A 20603-nucleotide genomic window follows, 5' to 3' on the forward strand; every position below is an offset into this window, starting at 1 on the left:
TAATATGCTTAATATATATTATTGTTGTTTAATATTTTGTATTAATATTTATTAATATTAGTAATCTTCATTATTTAATATTTAGTATTATATAATATCTATTATTATTGTTTAATATTTATTTAATAATAAACAGCGTAAGAGATCGTAACATACAGGATGAATTTTCCTAACAAATCTAGTAAAAAGAAAATAGTACAAGACAAGAAAAGCATTAATACATAAGAATACAATTTTATACGCAAAACAGTTAGCCTCAACGCATTTAAGATCATTTACTAGAAAAGATTAATTATAAAATTCTTTACAAATGTTTTGGTCCTAATAATAACATATATATGTATACATATATGAGATATGTATGTTTAAAAATATTTAAAAAATAATATAATTAAATTTTAAAAAAAGACATATGTCATAAGTTATAAGTCAACATTACTTATTCTATGCTGAAAATAAGAGAAATTTTGTTTTAAATTTGTTTACAGTAACCAATCAAAACATCCAAAAAAATGTTATGGATACAAAATTGATTAATAAATATGAATTTATCAAATATGGATATATCATAAATATAGGAAAGAAGATGATATTTAATTGCGAGAAAGTGTTTAGAACATATGTCCATCTAGCGGCAGAAAATGTAAATTTTAATTAGTGTCTTCTATGGGTGTTTTTCATTTAGTGATACAAGTCGACATAAGCGTCATTCTATCTTTGTTGTCACTGGATGTTGAAAAAAGACAAGATGCTTTTGTGTCGACTTGTATCACTAAATGGAAAGCTATAATGTAAACCTTATATACATAAATTTTTCTATTTTGGTACGATTTTTGTTTTGAATATCATGTATATTTCTACTAAATAAATATAAAGTTTAATATAAAATCTCTCTCTCTCTCTCTCTCTCTCTCTCTTATCTCCTCCTCCTTCCCTCCCTCTCTCTCCTTCTCGTACATGAATAAAAAAATGAAATAAATCAAAACATTGAATAACAAGTAAATAAAGTAATTAGTAAAGTTTAATATGTAAGAAATAATTAATGTTTTAAAAAAAATCCTTAAATATATATCAATACATATATCAAATTATACATTACTTTTATTCTAAAATATAAAATTTATTTTAGAACTTTTATCTTATTATTATAGTAAATTAATTTTTGGATTATGTGTTTTGGTAAGTTATAAATTGCACAAAAATGTGTATATGTGTATAACAAAAGAAATCAACAATTTAAAAGTATCTATAAATGGATATAGAATGCTAAATGTTTAATAAACAAATATAGTAAGAATTTTTAAAAATATTAAATAACACTGATAATAAAAAAATATTAATAAATAAAAAAATATTTTACACTTGATAAAACTTGAAAAGATTAATAAAACTTATAATAATAAAAATAATAACTAGAATATCAAATCTAAAAAAATTGATGACTGATTATCCTCTTGACTGATAAAAAAGCAATATTACGTTCCTAAGAAATTGCCCAAACTAGCGGAAACACAATATGTGTATATTTGATCATATAAAATTATTGATTATGTAATTCTAATGCAACACAAAAAAATGGTAGAAGTAGATGCTACGTAATTAGATTTGTAAAATATACGTAATAAATAAAAATTGTAAAACTTTAAAAATTTTTTAAATTTATAAACCCCATGAAATAGCATCTACGAAATAGGATATGATACTCTTTGTATTCATTTATATGTATAATAATTATATTATGCAATGAAAGAAATTTGGTTTGTGTAGTGGATGTACATACATCTAGGAAGACAAAATAAAATATCAAATATGAAAATAAATATATTTAATAAAATATTTTATTAAAAATATTTTAAAGACATAAAATTTAAATAAAAAACAAATATTATATTAAATGAAAAAGATATACTGATTAATTTTGACACGAATAAAATATAATTCAATTTAAAAAAAAAGACATTGACTAAATTTCACAATAAATCAAACATGCTTACTTTCTTTCTAAAACAAAAATAATTTTATTTTGAATTGCATTGACAATCATCAAAACTTCAAAGAATATATATATATTCTCAACAAAGAATTGTCGTAAAAATTAATAATCAAAATACAAAGTTACAGTTATTAAGTATTTATCTTATTATTAAGATTTCATTGCATATTAAATATTGATTTTAATGTTATAATTTAACTATAATGTATGCGCATAGCTCTCAAGACGTAATAAAATTGAAGTCTCAGAACACATAAATATTTGAGCAAATGGCTAAAATTTAGAGCGTGTTTTTAGAAAAAATTTTTTAAATTCTTAATAAACAAATTTAATATATCCATTACAATTTAATTACAAAAGGACTATTATTATTTCTGCATTAAATAAAGAAATCAATACTTTATACTTATACGATTTTTTTAATTTATTTAAATATTGACATTTATATGTAATTAAAAAATTTGCATATATTTTAGAAAAAATATGCTCAAAATTTATTACAGATATTATGATTAATTATTATCGATATAGCATTATATAGCATTATCGATTAAAATAATTTTTGAAAATTGATATTATTTTCTGCCTTAATTTTTTAGATATCTTGTACAAAAAAGTTACAACACAGAAAGAGGGTACAAAAAATAATTTAATTTTTTAAATATATATCTCATTTTAGGTAAATATCTCAAATTTTTTTTTGTGTGATCCGCGATCAAGTCGTAGATCTTTTCCCACGCCCCTGTTAGTGCCTTCAGTGCAATTTTGGAAACTGAAATTGCTTGCAAAATCCATCTACCTAGCTAGAACTTTCATGGATGAATTCTTTTTGTAAAAAAAGAATCACGATGACGTTGTATAGTATTGGATAGAATTAATAAATTCCATTACAATTTTATATTTAAATTATACTATTTTATATCATTCTATTCTACACGTCAGCATGACTGTACACAACATATGTTTATCGAGATGTGACTATTTTTATAAATCACATATATTCTATGATTGTTTATCTGTATGTACAATGTAAAATATTTCTTTTTCATTTTAAATCGCTATGCTCATCAAAATGAAACAATAATAAAGAAATAGAACGACATTTTTATATATTTTCAAATACTTACTATATATGTACCATTGAATAATAAATGCTAATAAGAGAATATATTCAAATGATACCACTGTAATGTGTACTCAAAATGCTTTCTAATCAGTAGTTTTATGTTAATAATATATAATAAAAATATTAAAATTATGCTTAATTTTTTTTAATTGTTATCTTAAGATAATAATTTATAAAAATAATCTATTGATTACATGACTAAGATTTTAATGTTAAAATTGTAATATTATAAATAAAATGTATTAAATATATTAAATACGTATCAAAAATATTAAATATGTACTTATCATTAAAATCGAATCGCATGGGTATCATTATAAGTTTTCAAGAAACTTTATTCTGATATCGATAAACTGAACTAAACGAAAATTAAAACTCTAAAAATTGATAATTTCTCTTTTGATATTTTTGTCGAAAAAAAATCATTTTTATGAATTAATTAGGATGCCCTAAATCCTAACTGGTTTTTTAGATACTCTATTTATGTAAAGAATTTATGTTTCTTATCTTTTCATAAATTTTATAATAGAAAAGAACATACCTTTGCTCATAAAATCAATGAGTTAATCAAAGTAATTTATATATTGTGAATATTTGTTAATAAGAGTAAAAATTTAAAAAAAAGACAAAATGTTGAAAGGTATATAAATAAAAAATTTTGAGCTTTGTAAATATAAAAACAAAAAATTTTTTTACAAGTGAGAGAGAATTATTATAATTGTAGAGATACCCTATGATTCTCTAAATTTAAAAATAAAAATTCTTTAAAATGTAGCACTACAGAATTAATTGGCAAGCAATAGAAAACACTAAAATACTCTGCAAAATATTCAAAGAAATTAGAATTAAAATATTTCAAGAATTCCTATAAATGTTAACTTTTAAGACATTTCGTGAACGCTTTCGTAAAATAATTTCGAAAAGTCTTTTATGTAAAAATGAAAGATAAATTATGCATAAACGAAAAGAATAGAGATAAAGAAACCTACATTTTTTATAAAGATTGTAAGTGAACAAAATTAAATTTAAAATTATTGCCAATCTTAAATAAATAACAGAGCTTCCCTGCCTGTCGACCACGTGACATCGTTTAAAATTTTCCGTAGGTGTCTGACAGCTACGAAAAATGTAATGTCAAAATAGCCATCAAGTCATTATTTACACAAAATAACATTGGAAATACTATAAAATACAAATCTCAAGAGTAAAAAAGATCATTTAGGAAATTTTCTTCAAATAATTTATCGTACCTGTCATTGCTTTCATTCACCGATTAAATTACAGAAAGCTTTACTTTTTGTTGTCCAGTCGGTTAAATAATTTGGAACATTTTAACTCTAATATAAGTAAAATGCACTTAAAATCTGAACCACATAAAGTGCACTTATAAAAAAAGTGTATAATAACTTTCTATTTACTGGCATTTAGATTTTTAAATTTTTTCATTAAAATACAATATAATTATATTATATTATACTGTTTATATTAGAAACTATATTTATACATTAGCAAAAATCGTTTAAGTATTCTATAAATATAAAATTATATAAGAGAGATATACACAATGTACTTATTTTAAATATATAATATATAATGTACTTATTTTATATCTTCTTTTTTTATCATTTTACATTATATATATATATAACCCGGGAAAAAAAGTTGGCCATATATGAATTTTGTCAATATCTGATCATGTTTTACCAAGTATAGTTATATATGATATTATATAATTAAATAAAATCATATATCATATATTTTATTTAATTATCATATTATTATATATAACTATATTTGGCAAGATATGCTCAGATATTGACAAAATCCATATATTGCCAATTTTATATGGACTTTTTTTCCCAGGAAGAGAGAGAGATACAGTATATTTACAATAATATAATATATATATATGCAATATATAACAAAGGTATTTGAAAATTTAAGAAATTGTACGTAATCCTAATAACTTTAAAAGAGAAGTGGTATTAAAAAAAACTGACTATATAAAATATAAAAATTGACTATATTTTTGAAATATTTCAATATCTGGACAAAAATCACATAATTATATAAAGTGAACATATAGACATTGAAAACATATATAGTATTAGGAACATATCTCAAAACATTTTTTAAAAATATATCAGTAAAAGATACATATTAGCAAATAAATTAAATTTTTGTTTAACTTTTATATATATATCCTTTTTAAAATTATATATTAATATTATGATCTATTTTGCATTATGGATGACTTCTTACATTCACAATACACCATTATAAAATAAATTTTATAAAGTTATTTAAATTGTGTTCCTATTTAAGCTGGTCCTAGAATATCCATGTTTGCCGTTGTGTCTTGAACATTGCTATGTGCAATCATGTATTCTGAGACAGATATATATATTGCAACCAGCAAGCCAATAATGCTCGCTGCATAAATATTACGTTGCAAGATAATACATATCGCCACACAGAGTCCAAAATATGTTAGATATCGTGCCAGATTTTCTTGTTTTTTCCGGCCAAGAAGATCTGAATCTAATAACATAAATTATAAATGCGTTATTAAAAATATATCATAAATTATTTTTATTTTTTAGTACTTACTTATACACAAGTTATCCTTTTTATGGTGTCCCTCGGCACATTTCAGACACATGTCCGGGCCATCGCCAGTACAACCATTGCAAGCTTTATCACAAGCTGAAAAGATTTTAGATTTTTAATTTCAATATATTCAAAATTAAAAAAATATAAAAATAAGAAAATAATAAAATAAACAATAAATTAATAAATTTGTGAATAAACGTATAGCATACATATATGTATACCTAAACAAATATAACTTCCTTCTTTATTGATGCAAAATTGATTGCCAGGACAGACCTCGTCGCTTTTTAAGCATTCGTCAATATCAAAGCAGCCTTTATCTTCAATCGTGTGCCATCCACTGGCACACTTCTCGCAATCCTTTGGTCCAGGACCTCTGCAAGATCCATCACACGCCACATGGCATGCGGAACATAACAAGGTCTTTTCATCTTTGTAAGATTCATAGTATCCTGGAGTACACTCTGAACAAATATCTCCGATATATCCCTTATCGCAAAGGCAACCACCGTTTCCTTTTCTTGTACCAGCTCCTTTGCACTTGCCGTTATTACTACATATTTTATCCGGATAGCCTGGACAAGGTATACAATTTGGACCATAGTGATCCTCCGGACAGCAACGCTCTGTCTTTTCGATGCATATATATTGGTGTATATCTGGATGGGTATCTTGATACTTGAACCACCACTCCTCTATCTGACCCTCTAATTCCTCCGCTAAAGATTGGCACTGAGTCTCGCCATGTTTCACCTCTTTACATAGGTTTTCCTGTATCTCGACTAATCGAATTTCACTTCTTGAATATGAACCTAGCTTGTCCTCTTCCCAGGCGCTGTCTCCACCCTCAAACTTCCCACGACTCGTTCTTTCTAGACCCTACAAAGAATTTACAAGTTGTCAAGTTTTACATTGACTGAAAATATGTGTAATATCTAAGTACAATTGAAATTTTTACTTTTATAATATATTAATTAAATGTAATGTAAAAGTAAAAATTCTAATGTATTAAAATGTATTAAATATATTTAAACAATTTTAATATATAAAAAATTATTAATATACAATAAATTATTCAATATATTAAAAAATTAAATTACTTTCGAGTAAAGTTATAAAGGCTAAAATATGTTTACCTTTTTGAAACTATTGGTAAGTATTTTGCATGCTGCACAGGGGGGGAATATTTCGGATTTACGTTCCTCCTTGTCGTTCGGCTTTTCCTTCTCACATTGGACGTTGTTCATGCAAATCGATGCGATTATAAACAAGTTGAGAAAAACAATGGCACTGATCGGCACTTGCATTATACCGCGCCGGCTGTCGACACAACTATAGTTTATAAAAAAATATAGGAAGCACAAGAGGGGAACGTACTTGTCACAATTTCAAAAAAATAATAACGAACGTCTCTCTCTCTTTCTTTTCTGAACGTTTATTCGCGGATTAGATCATAATTGCAGCGAGTATTTTCATCAAAAACGATTGACAGATCAGGTGTCCGAGGTTAGGCGGACCAGACGACAGAACGTGTCTCCCGCGAATGCGCATGCGCAGGCAAGCTGACCAATCGGGACGCGTCGCGCGCACGTTTATGAGATGTGTCTCAAATTCCTTGGCTAGCGGTCTGCAAAAGGCACGCGTTTGACAGCCAATCAGATGCACGAGGGTGTTTTGGGGAATTGATTTTGTAACTAGAATCTCAGTGAAAAAAGGCAACCGATCTGCTATCTACGTATCGTTTATAGCTTGTGAGACAGGAGAATAGTGACGTGTCTCGTGTCTCAAAAGTCGTGTGTCAAAGGTTTGAGGAATTTTGCGAGGGTGATGTTTAATTAATTACACGCAACGTTTTAGATAAAATTCGCCGAGATGTTAACGAAATTCGAAACGAAATCCGCGCGAGTGAAAGGACTGTCCTTTCATCCGAAACGTCCCTGGGTGCTTGCAAGGTAAAGTGGTAGACATTTTAATCCGACTTATTGACCATTTCGTGACATTTTACAGCTTGTAGGATTTATTTAAAAAAAAAAAAAATAAATAAATAATTTTTTCTTTAAATTATATATTGACGTCAGAAAATTATTAGATAAATATTTTTGAATATATGCGATTAAACATGTTGACATAGACATAACCTTTCATTTACTGCACAGTGTTTCAATTAATTCAAACATTGATAATTTGATAAAGAAGAGATTACTTTTTAATTAGAAATTTATATTACATTAAAAAATAAAAATTAGTAATTTATATTACATTGAAATAAAAAATTCATAATTTATATAAATGTAAAACAATTTTTATTTTAATATAATTCAAGCATATGTCCAAACTTGCAGTAAGCTTATTACATTTTATCCAAAATCCTATTTATTATTAACTAATGCAATCGTCAAAAGGTAAAATAAAGTATATATATCAATTGTTGATATTTATGTAAGTTTCTTAGAAGTTACAGTAGTTGATTTTTCCATCAAAGGACTTATTTCTGTATTTGCAAGTTCAGTACTTATTTTGTCTTTTGTAGTTTGTTCAACAGAACTTTCAGGTGTTACTGCAGAGGATTTCACAGGATTACTACTTGTAATTTCTACCTCTACTTTCTTAGATGTGGTCATGAATTCCTGTTCATCTATGGAGGTAGCAGATTTATTTGACATTTTGTCAACTGCATTTACTGTTGATCTCAGATTAGATCTTGAATCTACTATACTAGATTCAGAGGCGTTAGTTTGTGAACTTTTAGCTTCATTTAGTTCCAAAGATTCTTTTGTATCATCAGTAACTGTTGGTGTATATCCGGTGATGTTATTAGGAATCGTGATTGCTGCTTGATAAAATAATGGCACGGAGGGATTGTAAAGCTTGAAACTATGCAAAGGTAGGTTCAGCTGAGAATAGGGATCGTGAGAATAATAACTCTGTATCACGTTTGGTGATACGTGATATCTCGGTAAGACTGTTGGAAAGTTGAGTAAATTTGTTCTAAATGCAGGATAAGGTAAAAAGGAGAATTGCTGAAGAGGTGTTTGATGTTCAACAAAATTATTATCCGCTTCGAAGCTCTTTGACAGCTCCTGCCTTTCTTGAAGATTTTCAACATTCAAGCTAAAATCCTCTTGTTTATTCATTATTGCTTCTGTAGATTTAGATTGTTCTGGAGACATTAAATTTTCTTGAGTTTTCTCCAACATATTTCCTTCTGGCAGTTTCATCGAATCCATTTCACGCTGCAACCGGCTTAAAGAATCAACACCGGTTGTAAAAACAACATTACTTTCGCCACCATTCAAATCCTGAGTTGCATAGGAATACCCGCTGAAAGCAGGAACGGACTCAGATTCTGTGTATATTAATCTTGGAGTGTTGGGAAATGTCAGATGAATGCCTTCAGAAGTAGAGTTCGTTTTCATTGACATGATTCCTATGAAAAGCTAAAAAATAAAAATAAAAAAAAAACATGTATAATTTTACTTGATATAAATACATAGATTATTCATGATAATTTATGGTTGATGGATAATGTGATAAATAATGTTTGAAAAATTGATATTTCGGATTTATTAGAATAAAAATTGAATATTTTGAGAAATATTCTATTTAACCCTTTGAGTCACAGCGGGTCACCCAGAGACCCACCTTTTTTTTCGTAGTTTTTTATTGTTTTAACTATTTTTTTATCAACAAATACCGGATTTTTTGTTTCTACAGAGTCTCTAGAACATCAATAAGTGTAAAAAAAATATGAACAGTCAATAATTGTTAATTGCAAAAATACCATATATAAACAAACAGTCAAAATTAGTACTTTTTTATGAAAAAATGCATTTTCTACTAATCTATTATGACAATAAATACGGCAATTTTTTTATAATCTTAGTACACTCTAAAGTATTTTTCAGAATTTTTTTAGAATTTTCCCCCGTGTTGTTTTTGTTAAATCCTCCTTTTTTTGATAAAAAATATATAAAAAACAATATTTTCTGTTCTAAATTAAAAGTAACAGTCGTATTCTTTTTTAAATTTTTTCTCTGAAGATTTTTTTACATCGCAGAATCTGAATGTAAAGGAAAAAAAATTTAATTTCCAAAATTTAATATAGAAATCCAATATGGCGGAAGTAAAATTTCGTCTGCCATATTGCATCCGCCATTTTGAATTTTGAAAAACACAACGGATTCGTAATCAGCGACTCCAAAAACCCTTATATACCAAATTTTAAAATACTGACAATTAAAAAAATTCGTGACTCAAAGGGTTAAATGTGAATGCATATACTTACAATGACAGTCCAAAAAAATCGCGGGAATGCCATTGTCGAGAGGGATGTGAGCCTAACGCATTTAAGGAGCAAACTACCAGGATGCGTAATGATGTGATCTCTATATACACGGTGTGCATTTCACGCCCCACCTCCGCTTCTGACGACCTGATTCCGCAGAAATGTCCTAAGGGGATATGCGGGGTCTATCTCGATCTGTATTGGTTTTACCTTGTCAGGTTCATCAAAATTACGTAGCACATGTAGATTGAATTTCAGGTAGTTTTTATTGCGACGCAGAAAATAATCGTCCAGTTTAGAAGGTGAAATTAATCTTCCACTATGCACATTATTATAATCTTGAATTTATTAATATAATATTAAAATCGAAAATATGTTAGTATAATCAAAATAAAATAAATATGTTAATATAATCAAAGTTGAAAATATTTATTAATATATATTAAACATTTACAACATATAAATAGTTATAAAATATTAATATATTAATATATATTAAAATTTTGTACATATATATTTATATTTTCAATTTTGATTATGTTAACATATTTATTTATTTATTTATACTGTATTATATTTATTTAAAATATATTTCTAAATAATATTTATTTTAACATTTTTTTATAAAAGATGACAATATTTAATTGTAGTAATTTATTTTAACATGTTTCTTTATATTTACTATAATAATTTTACAATCAATATTATTACTAATATATTTTTATCGTAATAATAATATATTTACATATAAATTACGTTTTTTAGAATAATGGGTTTTAAGAACTAGAATATAATGAATCATTCTGTGAACTGGTTTAATATCGAAATATAATAATAAATTTGGCAATCATTGTTTGATTTCTTTAATATGTATGGGCGGGAAGTTTGTCACAATTTAACAGTCATGCATATTTTAAAATGATTACTCGTGGGAGATCGAACCAAAGGCAATTATGCGGAATGTCTTTGATATTTCGATTAAGTAACGTACCACGCCTTTTTCGGAAGATAATAGAAATACACAAGGCGGTTCAGAGTACGATTCACAGAAATCCATTAATTTTATTTGAAAAAAAACATACAATTTTAAATTATTTATTTTAAAAATAAATACTCACTTATTTAGAGATAATGGAATTTATTCATCTCATGTTACGTACATGATAATCTGTATCTTTAAATTCGTATCATTTTCGTTCCATTGCAATATCGGGACACCCTGTATGGAGGCGTAGGCCCGAAATCCAGTTTCCGAATGACCTCTATATTTATGCCTCATTTTGTAACCGCCCAGACAAAAAAATCGTCGGTTTTCGCAATCCAGATCTCTTGTAAAATTTCTGATCAGCAATTGAAAGCAGGGATAATACCTACGGTATACGAACCAATAAAAGCAATTTCATAAGGCGTAATATTCGTGAAATAAAGCACATTTGCACGAGAGTTAAGTAACGCACGAAAAAATTTTTAAAAATTTGCATTGACAAAATTTAATATACATATATTTTGAAATGTATTAATTGAACTGAGAATAGGATATAAAATAAATAAATCTGTAATAAAACAATATAAAATAAATATAAATAAAAATTTATATTTATTTATAAATAAATAATAAATGTAAATAAATATAAATTTATTTTGCACACATCCTTTAGTTTTATAAAATATTTACGTTCCAAAAAATATTGTAATATTTTTATAAATTGTTTAAATTAATTTTAAAAAAATATTACGCTATTATATAACATCTATCTTATTTATATAAATGAATTCCAGTTTGCACAATGGCGTCATTCAATTGTGGGATTACCGTATGTGCACCTTACTCGACAAATTTGATGAACACGACGGACCCGTACGAGGAATATGTTTTCACAATCAGCAGCCGCTGTTCGTTTCCGGCGGCGACGATTACAAGATTAAAGTTTGGAACTATAAGCAACGAAGATGCATCTTCACCCTGCTGGGTCATCTAGACTACATCAGGACTACTGTGTTCCATCAAGAGTATCCTTGGATTCTGAGCGCTTCGGACGATCAGACTATTCGAATCTGGAACTGGCAAAGTCGTACTTGCATTTGCGTACTGACTGGGCACAATCACTACGTTATGTGCGCTCAATTTCATCCTACGGAAGATATTATCGTGTCGGCCTCGTTGGATCAGACGGTCCGTGTTTGGGATATTTCTGGTTCGTGCAAAAAAAAAAATATTTTTTTTATATATTAGGTTTAATTATAGTAATATATATAATTACATTATTTTTATACACACCCTATATGTGTGTATGCATATTAAAAATTTATCAAATTAAAAAATGTAAATAATTTAAGAAAATTTAATATAATTTTAAAAAATAATATAGAAAGATTAGAGAATTAGTTAAATTTTACGATTAATAATTTACTAAATATTATATATTAAACTTATATTTATTTGTTTAAATTCGTTACATATTCCTTATTGTTAGAATCACATATACACACAAACTGAAAATAGTGTGAGATAATTGCTTTCAGAATCATACGACGGGAAAGAAAATTGCTTTAATGACTGGATGAAATTGCAGGATTACGTAAAAAGAACGTAGCGCCAGGTCCGGGAGGTCTCGAGGACCACCTAAAGAATCCGGGGACGACCGATTTATTCGGCCAGGCCGACGCGGTAGTGAAATATGTCTTGGAAGGGCACGACAGAGGCGTAAATTGGGCATATTTTCACGGTACGTTACCTCTGATCGTATCCGGAGCTGATGATCGGCAAATCAAGATGTGGCGGATGAACGACGCGAAAGCTTGGGAAGTGGACACGTGTCGCGGTCATTACAACAACGTATCCTGCGTGTTATTCCACCCCAGACAAGATCTCATCCTCTCGAATTCGGAGGACAAAAGCATTAGGGTCTGGGACATGACAAAGCGCACGTGTTTGCACACCTTTAGACGAGAGCACGAGAGGTTCTGGGTCCTCGCCGCTCATCCGACACTAAATCTCTTCGCCGCCGGTCATGATTCCGGAATGATCATCTTCAAACTCGAAAGGGAACGTCCGGCGTACGCAGTTTACGGAAATCTTCTGTACTACGTGAAGGACCGTTTCCTACGAAAACTGGATTTCACTACGTCCAAGGATACGTCAGTGATGCAGATTCGCGGCGGAGGAAAAACCCCGCCCTACAGTATGTCGTACAATCAAGCGGAAAACAGTGTTCTAGTCTGCACCAGATCACCCTCGAATATCGAGAATAGTACCTACGACTTGTACATGATACCGCGCGAAGGAGATTCAAGCTCGGATGCTGATACCAAACGGGCGTCTGGCGTCACCGCCATCTGGGTTGCCAGGAATCGATTCGCTGTTTTGGACAGAGCATATTCGGTAAATTAAAATAATTTCAAGATAATTATTTTATTTAAATTAAGTAATTAGAGTATTCTTCTTTTATATATTCTCTTGCTATTTTAATTATTTTTTATTCTTGCACATGACAATTCTATTTACTGTTGTAGAATACACGGTTTTAAATAATAAATATTTATTTTCTTTTTCAGTTAGTTATCAAGAATCTGAAGAACGAGGTTACGAAAAAAGTGCAAATTCCAAACTGCGATGAAATATTTTATGCCGGCACTGGCATGCTACTTTTGCGCGACCCAGAACAGGTTACGTTATTCGACGTACAGCAGAAGAGAACCTTGGCAGAGGTGAAGATTGCAAAATGCAGATACGTCGTGTGGTCCAGCGACATGTCCCATGTCGCTTTGCTGGCCAAACACACTGTTAACATTTGCAATCGTCGGTTAGAATCTCTCTGTTCCGTGCACGAGAACGCGAGAGTGAAATCTGGCGCCTGGGACGATTCTGGCGTATTCATTTACACGACTAGTAACCATATTAAATACGCCATCAGCAACGGCGACCACGGTATCATTCGCACGCTAGACTTGCCAATCTATGTCACGAGGGTGAAGGGAAATCAAGTTTACTGCTTGGATCGAGAATGCAGACCGAGAATTCTTCGAATAGATCCGACGGAGTATAAATTCAAGCTGGCACTGATTAACAGGAAGTACGAGGAAGTCTTGCACATGGTTCGCACTGCGAATCTCGTTGGACAGTCGATTATAGCTTACCTGCAGCAGAAAGGATATCCAGAGGTAGCGCTTCACTTCGTGAAAGATGAGAAGACAAGATTCGGTCTCGCACTTGAATGTGGCAACATCGAAGTTGCATTGGAAGCGGCGAGGAAGCTCGATCAGAAATCATGCTGGGAGAGCCTAGCTCAAACCGCTTTGCTGCAAGGCAATCATCAAGTCGTGGAAATGTGTTATCAAAGGACCAAAAACTTTGAAAAGTTGGCCTTCCTTTATCTGATAACCGGCAATCTAGAGAAGCTGCGTAAGATGATAAAAATTGCGGAAATTCGAAAAGACGTATCGGGACAGTATCAAGGAAGTTTGTTGCTTGGCGACATTTATGAACGAGCCAAGATTTTGCGGGCACGTATATAGCATAGTTAATAATTTTATTTATTTGAAGAAAATATAAATTTATTTAAATTTCTATTCGAACCCTTTGTAGAACTCTGGACAAGCATCGTTGGCGTATGTCACCGAGAAAATTCACGGTATATCAAACGAGGAAGATGATGCCCAATATGAGCCCTCGATGAGCGAGGAACTTTCTGCACTGGAGAAGGGTGCCATATACCTCCGTCCACCTGTACCTATTCAACAAGCTGAGAACAACTGGCCGCTGTTGACAGTTTCTAAAGGTTTCTTCGAGGGCGCGATGATGTCTCGCAGCAGGACTCAGGTAGCCGCCGCTCTCGCTCTGGAGGACGACGGTGCAGTGACACCCGAGGGCTGGGGCAACGACGAGGAACTTGGTATAGACGACGAAGAGCTCGGCGATGCGGATATCGCGCCGGAAGGCGAGGAGAATCCCGGATGGGACGTCGAAGACGTCGATCTTCCGCCGGAACTCGAGGCCGCGACGACCGCCAACGAAGACGGTTATTATTCTCCGCCAACTAAAGGAATTCCACCGACCCAACATTGGATTAACAACTCCAAGTTGCCGATCGATCACATATTAGCCGGATCGTTCGAGTCTGCTTTCAGATTGCTCAACAATCAGGTTGGAGTAGTGGAATTCGGGCCTTATCAGTCGCTGTTTTTGAATACATATGCTCGCTCCAGAACATCCTACGCCTGTCTACCTAGTGTACCATCATTGTACGGATATCCACAAAGAAACTGGAAAGATACCAACTGGAAGGATGCTACGTCGAAGACTGGTGTGCCTGCAGTGGGATTACATCTTACCGAACTGGTTCAGCGTCTCCAGGTGTGCTACCAACTGACGACTAATGGCAAGTTTGCCAAAGCGATAGAGAAGCTGCAGGGAATTTTGCTGAGCGTACCGTTGCTCGTAGTTGATACGAAACAAGACATTGCAGAGGCTCAACAGCTGATTCAGATTTGTCGCGAGTATATCTTAGGTTTGAAAATGGAAACCGAACGTAAGAATCTACCGAGAGCCACGTTAGCCGAACAGAAGAGAATTTGTGAGATGGCGGCCTATTTTACACACTGTAATCTGCAACCCATACATCAGATTCTCACACTTCAAGTAGCTGTGAATCTGTTCTACAAATTGAAGAATTACAAAACCGCTGGTTCGTTTGCGAGAAGATTGCTTGAGCTTGGTCCAAGTCCTGAACTTGCGCAAAAAATTCGGGTTCTTTTACAGGTACGTTTTATTTATTTTTTTTTTATTGTAAATTGATATTTGTGTGAATATATAATATTGATACATAAGTAAAAAATTAATTTTTTTATTTTACAGTCTTGTGACAAGAATCCTGTCGATGAGCATAAATTAGCGTATGATGAACACAATCCATTTTCGTTGTGCGCAAGTACATTCACACCTATTTACAAAGGAAAACCAGAAGTGAAGTGTCCATTATGTGGTGCCAGCTATAATCCACAATTTAAAGATACAGTATGCAAGATATGTGAAGTTGCTTTGATAGGCAAAGAACGTTAACATTCTATTTATATATCGTTATTGCGCTGTTAGTCTTGTAAGAATTTTTTTTATTTTCATCCAATATATAGTTGAAGTATTAAGATATGTTTTTACAATAGATAAATTGTCAACTTTTATTTGACTAATTGTAATATATGTCATTTGTTTCAAAAGATTTAAAGTTGCATTTTATTTTAAACATGCAAAATAAGTAATTTTAACAATTTAATATAATTCTAATTGTAATATATTAAAGGTGAAAAGAAACATAAAAAAAGAAGATATCTATTTTTGACTTTAAAATTAGTTTTACTTAATTTCGTAAAAAGAATAAATAGAAATAAATTAAATAGAAAGCTCATTTCATACATATCGATTTGACAGACGATGACATCTTTTATATTTATCGTGTTTCTATTTCAATTTAATATTAATTATTAATTAATTATTAATAATTACTTTGAATAAATGACTTTTAAATATTACCAAAATAGAACATGTAATGTAAATTTATTAATAATCAAAGATATAGCTTGTATTTTGATATGATTTATAAAAAAAATAGAAGTATTTGTATGTATAAAGTACTAAGTTTATAAATAAAATATCTTACCGTTACTATCATATAATATAGTAATTTCTTTGAATTGACAGACAAAATAATTGTAATATATTAAATATAATGAGTGCATTTTACTTGTTAATTATATAGAACAAAGTTCTATTCAAGAGCAAAATTTATCTACAGTCGGACCTCCTACGACCCTCTTATGCTACGAATGAAACTTCTTATCCTACGACAAAAAATCCTCTCATGCTACGACCGCGAAAGGGGAATTATATCACCACTTCTCAGATTTACATGATAGTGGGCACGTTCGGGGAGACGCTATTAGCGCTAACAGCGTCTCCCTGAACGCGCCCAGTGTCGCGCTCATTTTCGAACCTTGAGCAGAATTCAGAACCGTAGATTGCACTTTCGAACCTTAATAACAAAAAAAATGTACAATTTATGTAATAATGAGTTTATTTTATTTATTATTATTATTTATTATTTATTTATTATTATTATTTATGATCTGTTTTTGTAATTTATATTTTACCTTTATATATATTAGTGCATGTATAGTTATAATACAAAGTTAATAAATTTTTTTTAAATTTATACTAAATATTTTTGTGTTGTCAATTAGATTTTTAGTTTTAATTTTAAATAAACGTTAAAATTAAATGTATATTTAGGGACAGGGAAATTAAATATACAAATTTATAAATTCATATAATTATATATATTTTTTATTAAACATGTTTATATATTTATACATTTATACATATGTATTGCACGCGAATACATATGTACTTATATACTGGCAGATCTGGGGAAGAGAGTTTTAAAATTAAAACTTGCCCTTCAAAAAAAAAATTAATTTTGTCGAGTTTGTTTAAAATAAAAGCTAAGTATAATAGAAAAAATAAAATATCAGCATAAAATAAAAAATCAAATACTGTGAAAATAATATGCTCAATAATATCAAAACAAATAAATAATTTTGTCATTTTGTAGAAAACACAAAAAACTTTTCCTATTGTCGATATCAAAGTCCACAGTGTACTTATGTGTATTTACATTCATACTTATTTACTACTTTTTTTTCTCCAGCTCTCTTCTACCTCATTGCAAATACTTGTGGCAAACTGATGCATTATCTTTAAATATATTAAAAGATCTCCTATTTCCGTTGTGTTTTGTTGAATTAGCCATTTATATACCGTATACATATACTTGTAAGTTTCTTTCATAGATACATGTTCTTCCAATTCTTCTGCATTATCATTCGACTCTTCATTCACATTAGTTACATTTTGAACCTCAACTCCTAAATTTTGATTTATTAAATCCTCGATGGATAAAATTGGGTGTCCAAATTCAAATTGGTCAATATTCAACCATTCGAGATTTTCTTTCTCCGTGCAATAATCGGATAATACATTATTAATAAAAGACAATGTTTCAGAAGAATCCTCGTAAGAAAGTGGTTCACCCTTCAGAACATTATTCCAACAATTTTTTAGACTCTGAACTGTCAAATCCTCCCAGGCTGTACAAAGAATTGAGACACATTTTATTAAGTCCCATTTTTTAACAAAATTCTGAACTCCATGTGCAACTGGTTGAGTAATAATTAACTCTCTACAAAATAATTTACGGTAATTTTTTTTCAACAATTGTATGACACCTTGATTCATAGGTTGAATCGAAGCAGTCATATTTGGTGGTAAAAAAATTACCTGGCAATGGGAAGCAATTATTCTCAACTCTTCACTGGAAGGATGTGATAGTGCATTGTCTAAAAGGAGAAGAATTTTTTCTTTCTTTCCATTATTTTTAGCATCAACGGCAGGGATAAAGATATTTTTAAACCAATGTTTAAAAATATTTGTATCCATCCAAGCATTTTTTTGGTTAATGTAATTAACCGGTAATTTGCAAACATTTCTAAAACAACGTGGTTGTTTTGCTTTGTCGATTATTAGTAAAGGAATTTTGTGAGTTCCAGTAGCGTTCGCACAAACCATAACAGTTATTCTATCTTTAGGAACTTCAAAGCCAGCAAGGTCTTCGTTGCGCATCGTTAAGGACTTTCTTGGCAAACATCGCCAAAACAGTCCTGTTTCATCGGCATTATAAACATTATCCAAATCAAACATTTCAATCTCTGTAAAAGTACGAAACATTGATATGAAATCGTCACTGGCGGATTTATCACTTGATAATTTTTCAGCTTGAACCTTTTCTTCGTGTATTCCATGTCGCATTTTAAACATATGCAACCATCCGTTGCTGGCTTTAAAGTTCCTATTATAATTCATTTTAGAATATATCTCTAAAGCTTTTTCTTTAAGAATTAATCCTGATACCGGTACGCCAAGATGTCGTTGTTGACAAAACCATTGATATAATATTTTTTCAAAAGTCGATTCCTCGATTCCCGAAAACCGACGTTTGTTGCAATTTCCATGTTGAGACTTCAGGACGCCTATACGAGCTCGTACGTCTTCCTTTAATCCAAATATACGTCGAACTGTTGTTCGGCAAATGCCGAGATCTGCAGCAACACTCGAGGTCTTCTCTCCATCCTCCAGCCTTTCGATAATTTTTAGTTTGTCGGCAAGAGATATCAATTTGTATTTCTTCTTCTTACCTAAAATTTGATAACACTAATTTTTAAAATTTTATTCAATAATCAATGTTTGTTTCTTTAAAAACTGATTAAAGAATTTCTTCATTTCTATTTGGTAGTTTTGAGTTTTCAGTATGAAATATATTAGAAATTAAATATAAAAATAAAAATTAATATCACATATAAAAGTACATATATGATTTAAGAACTCATTTTTTGAGAGAAAAAAAGTTAATTTTAATTTTAAATCAGAAGTTTTAAAATCCAAAATACTGTAATTTACTTTAATTTCAAAATACAAACAAATAAAAGTACAAGCAAGTAAAAATTTTAAAAATTTACCGATTACTCTGTTAATCTGAGGACTACATTTAGACTTTCTTTTTGTTTCAAGAACAGTCAAATCGTTTTCAATAGACTTGGTTGACGTTGATTCGCATCTAACATGAAGTTCCTGATTTTCTTCCAGATAATCAACACATGGTTCATCTACCTCAACCACAATCATTTCACTCTGCAAAAGGGACTCCATATCTAAAATAAAGAAAAATCAAAATAATCAGTCTACGAATATGCATTTTACAAAATCAAATTGTACCATAATTAAACAAATCACCACATATCTGATAAAATGGTTGCGTACCAAAATGCGGGTCGATTCTTTGTCCCCACTTTGCAGGCTATTCGGAAAGATTCGGGTTCCGAATCTTTCCGAATTTTCGAAAATGCTTGACTGTCATTGGTCAATTTGCTTGCGACCTTACGTTCTACGGCCATTGTAGATGATCCATTAGCTATGTATGTTTGCTTCTGCTTTTTACTGCTCATGAAATGTTAGTTTTATATTTTAAGTTATTTACATAAATATCTTTAAATATTTCATGATTTCACTAGTATTCTATTGAGCTATAACACTTGCATTTATTTCTAATGTTAATAGAAAAAAAGGATATTAAAAAAAAAAGATGTTTTGATTAAATTCTTCTTTTTTGGACAAATGGCCAAGCGTCTCTAGTAACAGTAATTTGTGAAACAATTTTTATTTAATTACAAAAAGAATATTTCTTATACATATATAATTCATCAAATCCTCTTTATATATTTACACTAATTATTAAATAAAAAATTATGAAAAAGAAAAAATTATCGAATTAATTTTAAAAGAGAAACTAGACAAAAACAATCGAGAAGTCGAAAATCGACTGAAACACTCCGGCCGGTATTCATAGTCCGATTTTATATTTAAGATCGTCTTAAGATCTCATTCAACCAATAAAATGATACTATGCGGCTACTTCATTGATTGAACGGGATCTTAAGACGATCTTAAATATAAGATCGGACTATAAATACCGGCCTCCAAT

General features: G+C 30.1%; 3 protein-coding genes across 3 annotated transcripts; 1 reads left to right on the plus strand and 2 right to left on the minus strand.

Annotated features, from left to right (window-relative positions):
• Positions 1 to 5320: 5320 nt before the first annotated feature.
• Positions 5321 to 7259, minus strand: Creld (Cysteine rich with EGF like domains). The gene is made up of 4 exons (XM_072892214.1): positions 6869 to 7259; positions 5954 to 6611; positions 5730 to 5825; positions 5321 to 5660 (listed from the first exon to the last, which is right to left on the minus strand). The coding sequence occupies exons 1-4, from the start codon at positions 7037 to 7039 to the stop codon at positions 5440 to 5442; spliced, it is 1146 nt and encodes a 381-aa protein (XP_072748315.1). The 5' UTR covers positions 7040 to 7259; the 3' UTR covers positions 5321 to 5439.
• A 236-nt stretch (positions 7260 to 7495) lies between these two features.
• On the plus strand, positions 7496 to 16686 carry Alphacop (coatomer subunit alpha). The gene is made up of 6 exons (XM_072892239.1): positions 7496 to 7684; positions 11797 to 12212; positions 12591 to 13399; positions 13573 to 14520; positions 14603 to 15775; positions 15872 to 16686. Exons 1-6 carry the CDS (start codon positions 7605 to 7607, stop codon positions 16073 to 16075), a joined length of 3630 nt encoding a protein of 1209 aa, XP_072748340.1. The 5' UTR covers positions 7496 to 7604; the 3' UTR covers positions 16076 to 16686.
• Positions 8168 to 10077, minus strand: LOC140666411 (uncharacterized). The gene is made up of 2 exons (XM_072893574.1): positions 10018 to 10077; positions 8168 to 9169 (listed from the first exon to the last, which is right to left on the minus strand). The coding sequence occupies exons 1-2, from the start codon at positions 10048 to 10050 to the stop codon at positions 8168 to 8170; spliced, it is 1035 nt and encodes a 344-aa protein (XP_072749675.1). The 5' UTR covers positions 10051 to 10077.
• Positions 16687 to 20603: the final 3917 nt, after the last annotated feature.

This window comes from Anoplolepis gracilipes, chromosome 5, assembly GCF_047496725.1.
Source record: "Anoplolepis gracilipes chromosome 5, ASM4749672v1, whole genome shotgun sequence".
NCBI lineage: Eukaryota > Metazoa > Arthropoda > Insecta > Hymenoptera > Formicidae > Anoplolepis > Anoplolepis gracilipes.

Coding starts and splice junctions, on each gene's coding strand:
- Creld (XM_072892214.1), bottom strand. CDS start 7,039: ATGCAAGTGCCGATCAGTGCCATTGTTTTTCTCAACTTGTTTATAATC. Junction 6,612..6,868: donor TTACCAATAGTTTCAAAAAG/GTAAACATATTT, acceptor AATTCTTTGTAG/GGTCTAGAAAGAACGAGTCG. Junction 5,826..5,953: donor AGGAAGTTATATTTGTTTAG/GTATACATATAT, acceptor AAATCTTTTCAG/CTTGTGATAAAGCTTGCAAT.
- Alphacop (XM_072892239.1), top strand. CDS start 7,605: ATGTTAACGAAATTCGAAACGAAATCCGCGCGAGTGAAAGGACTGTCC. Junction 7,685..11,796: donor CGTCCCTGGGTGCTTGCAAG/GTAAAGTGGTAG, acceptor AATGAATTCCAG/TTTGCACAATGGCGTCATTC. Junction 14,521..14,602: donor AACGAGCCAAGATTTTGCGG/GCACGTATATAG, acceptor AACCCTTTGTAG/AACTCTGGACAAGCATCGTT.
- LOC140666411 (XM_072893574.1), bottom strand. CDS start 10,050: ATGGCATTCCCGCGATTTTTTTGGACTGTCATT. Junction 9,170..10,017: donor GATTTTTTTGGACTGTCATT/GTAAGTATATGC, acceptor TTTATTTTTTAG/CTTTTCATAGGAATCATGTC.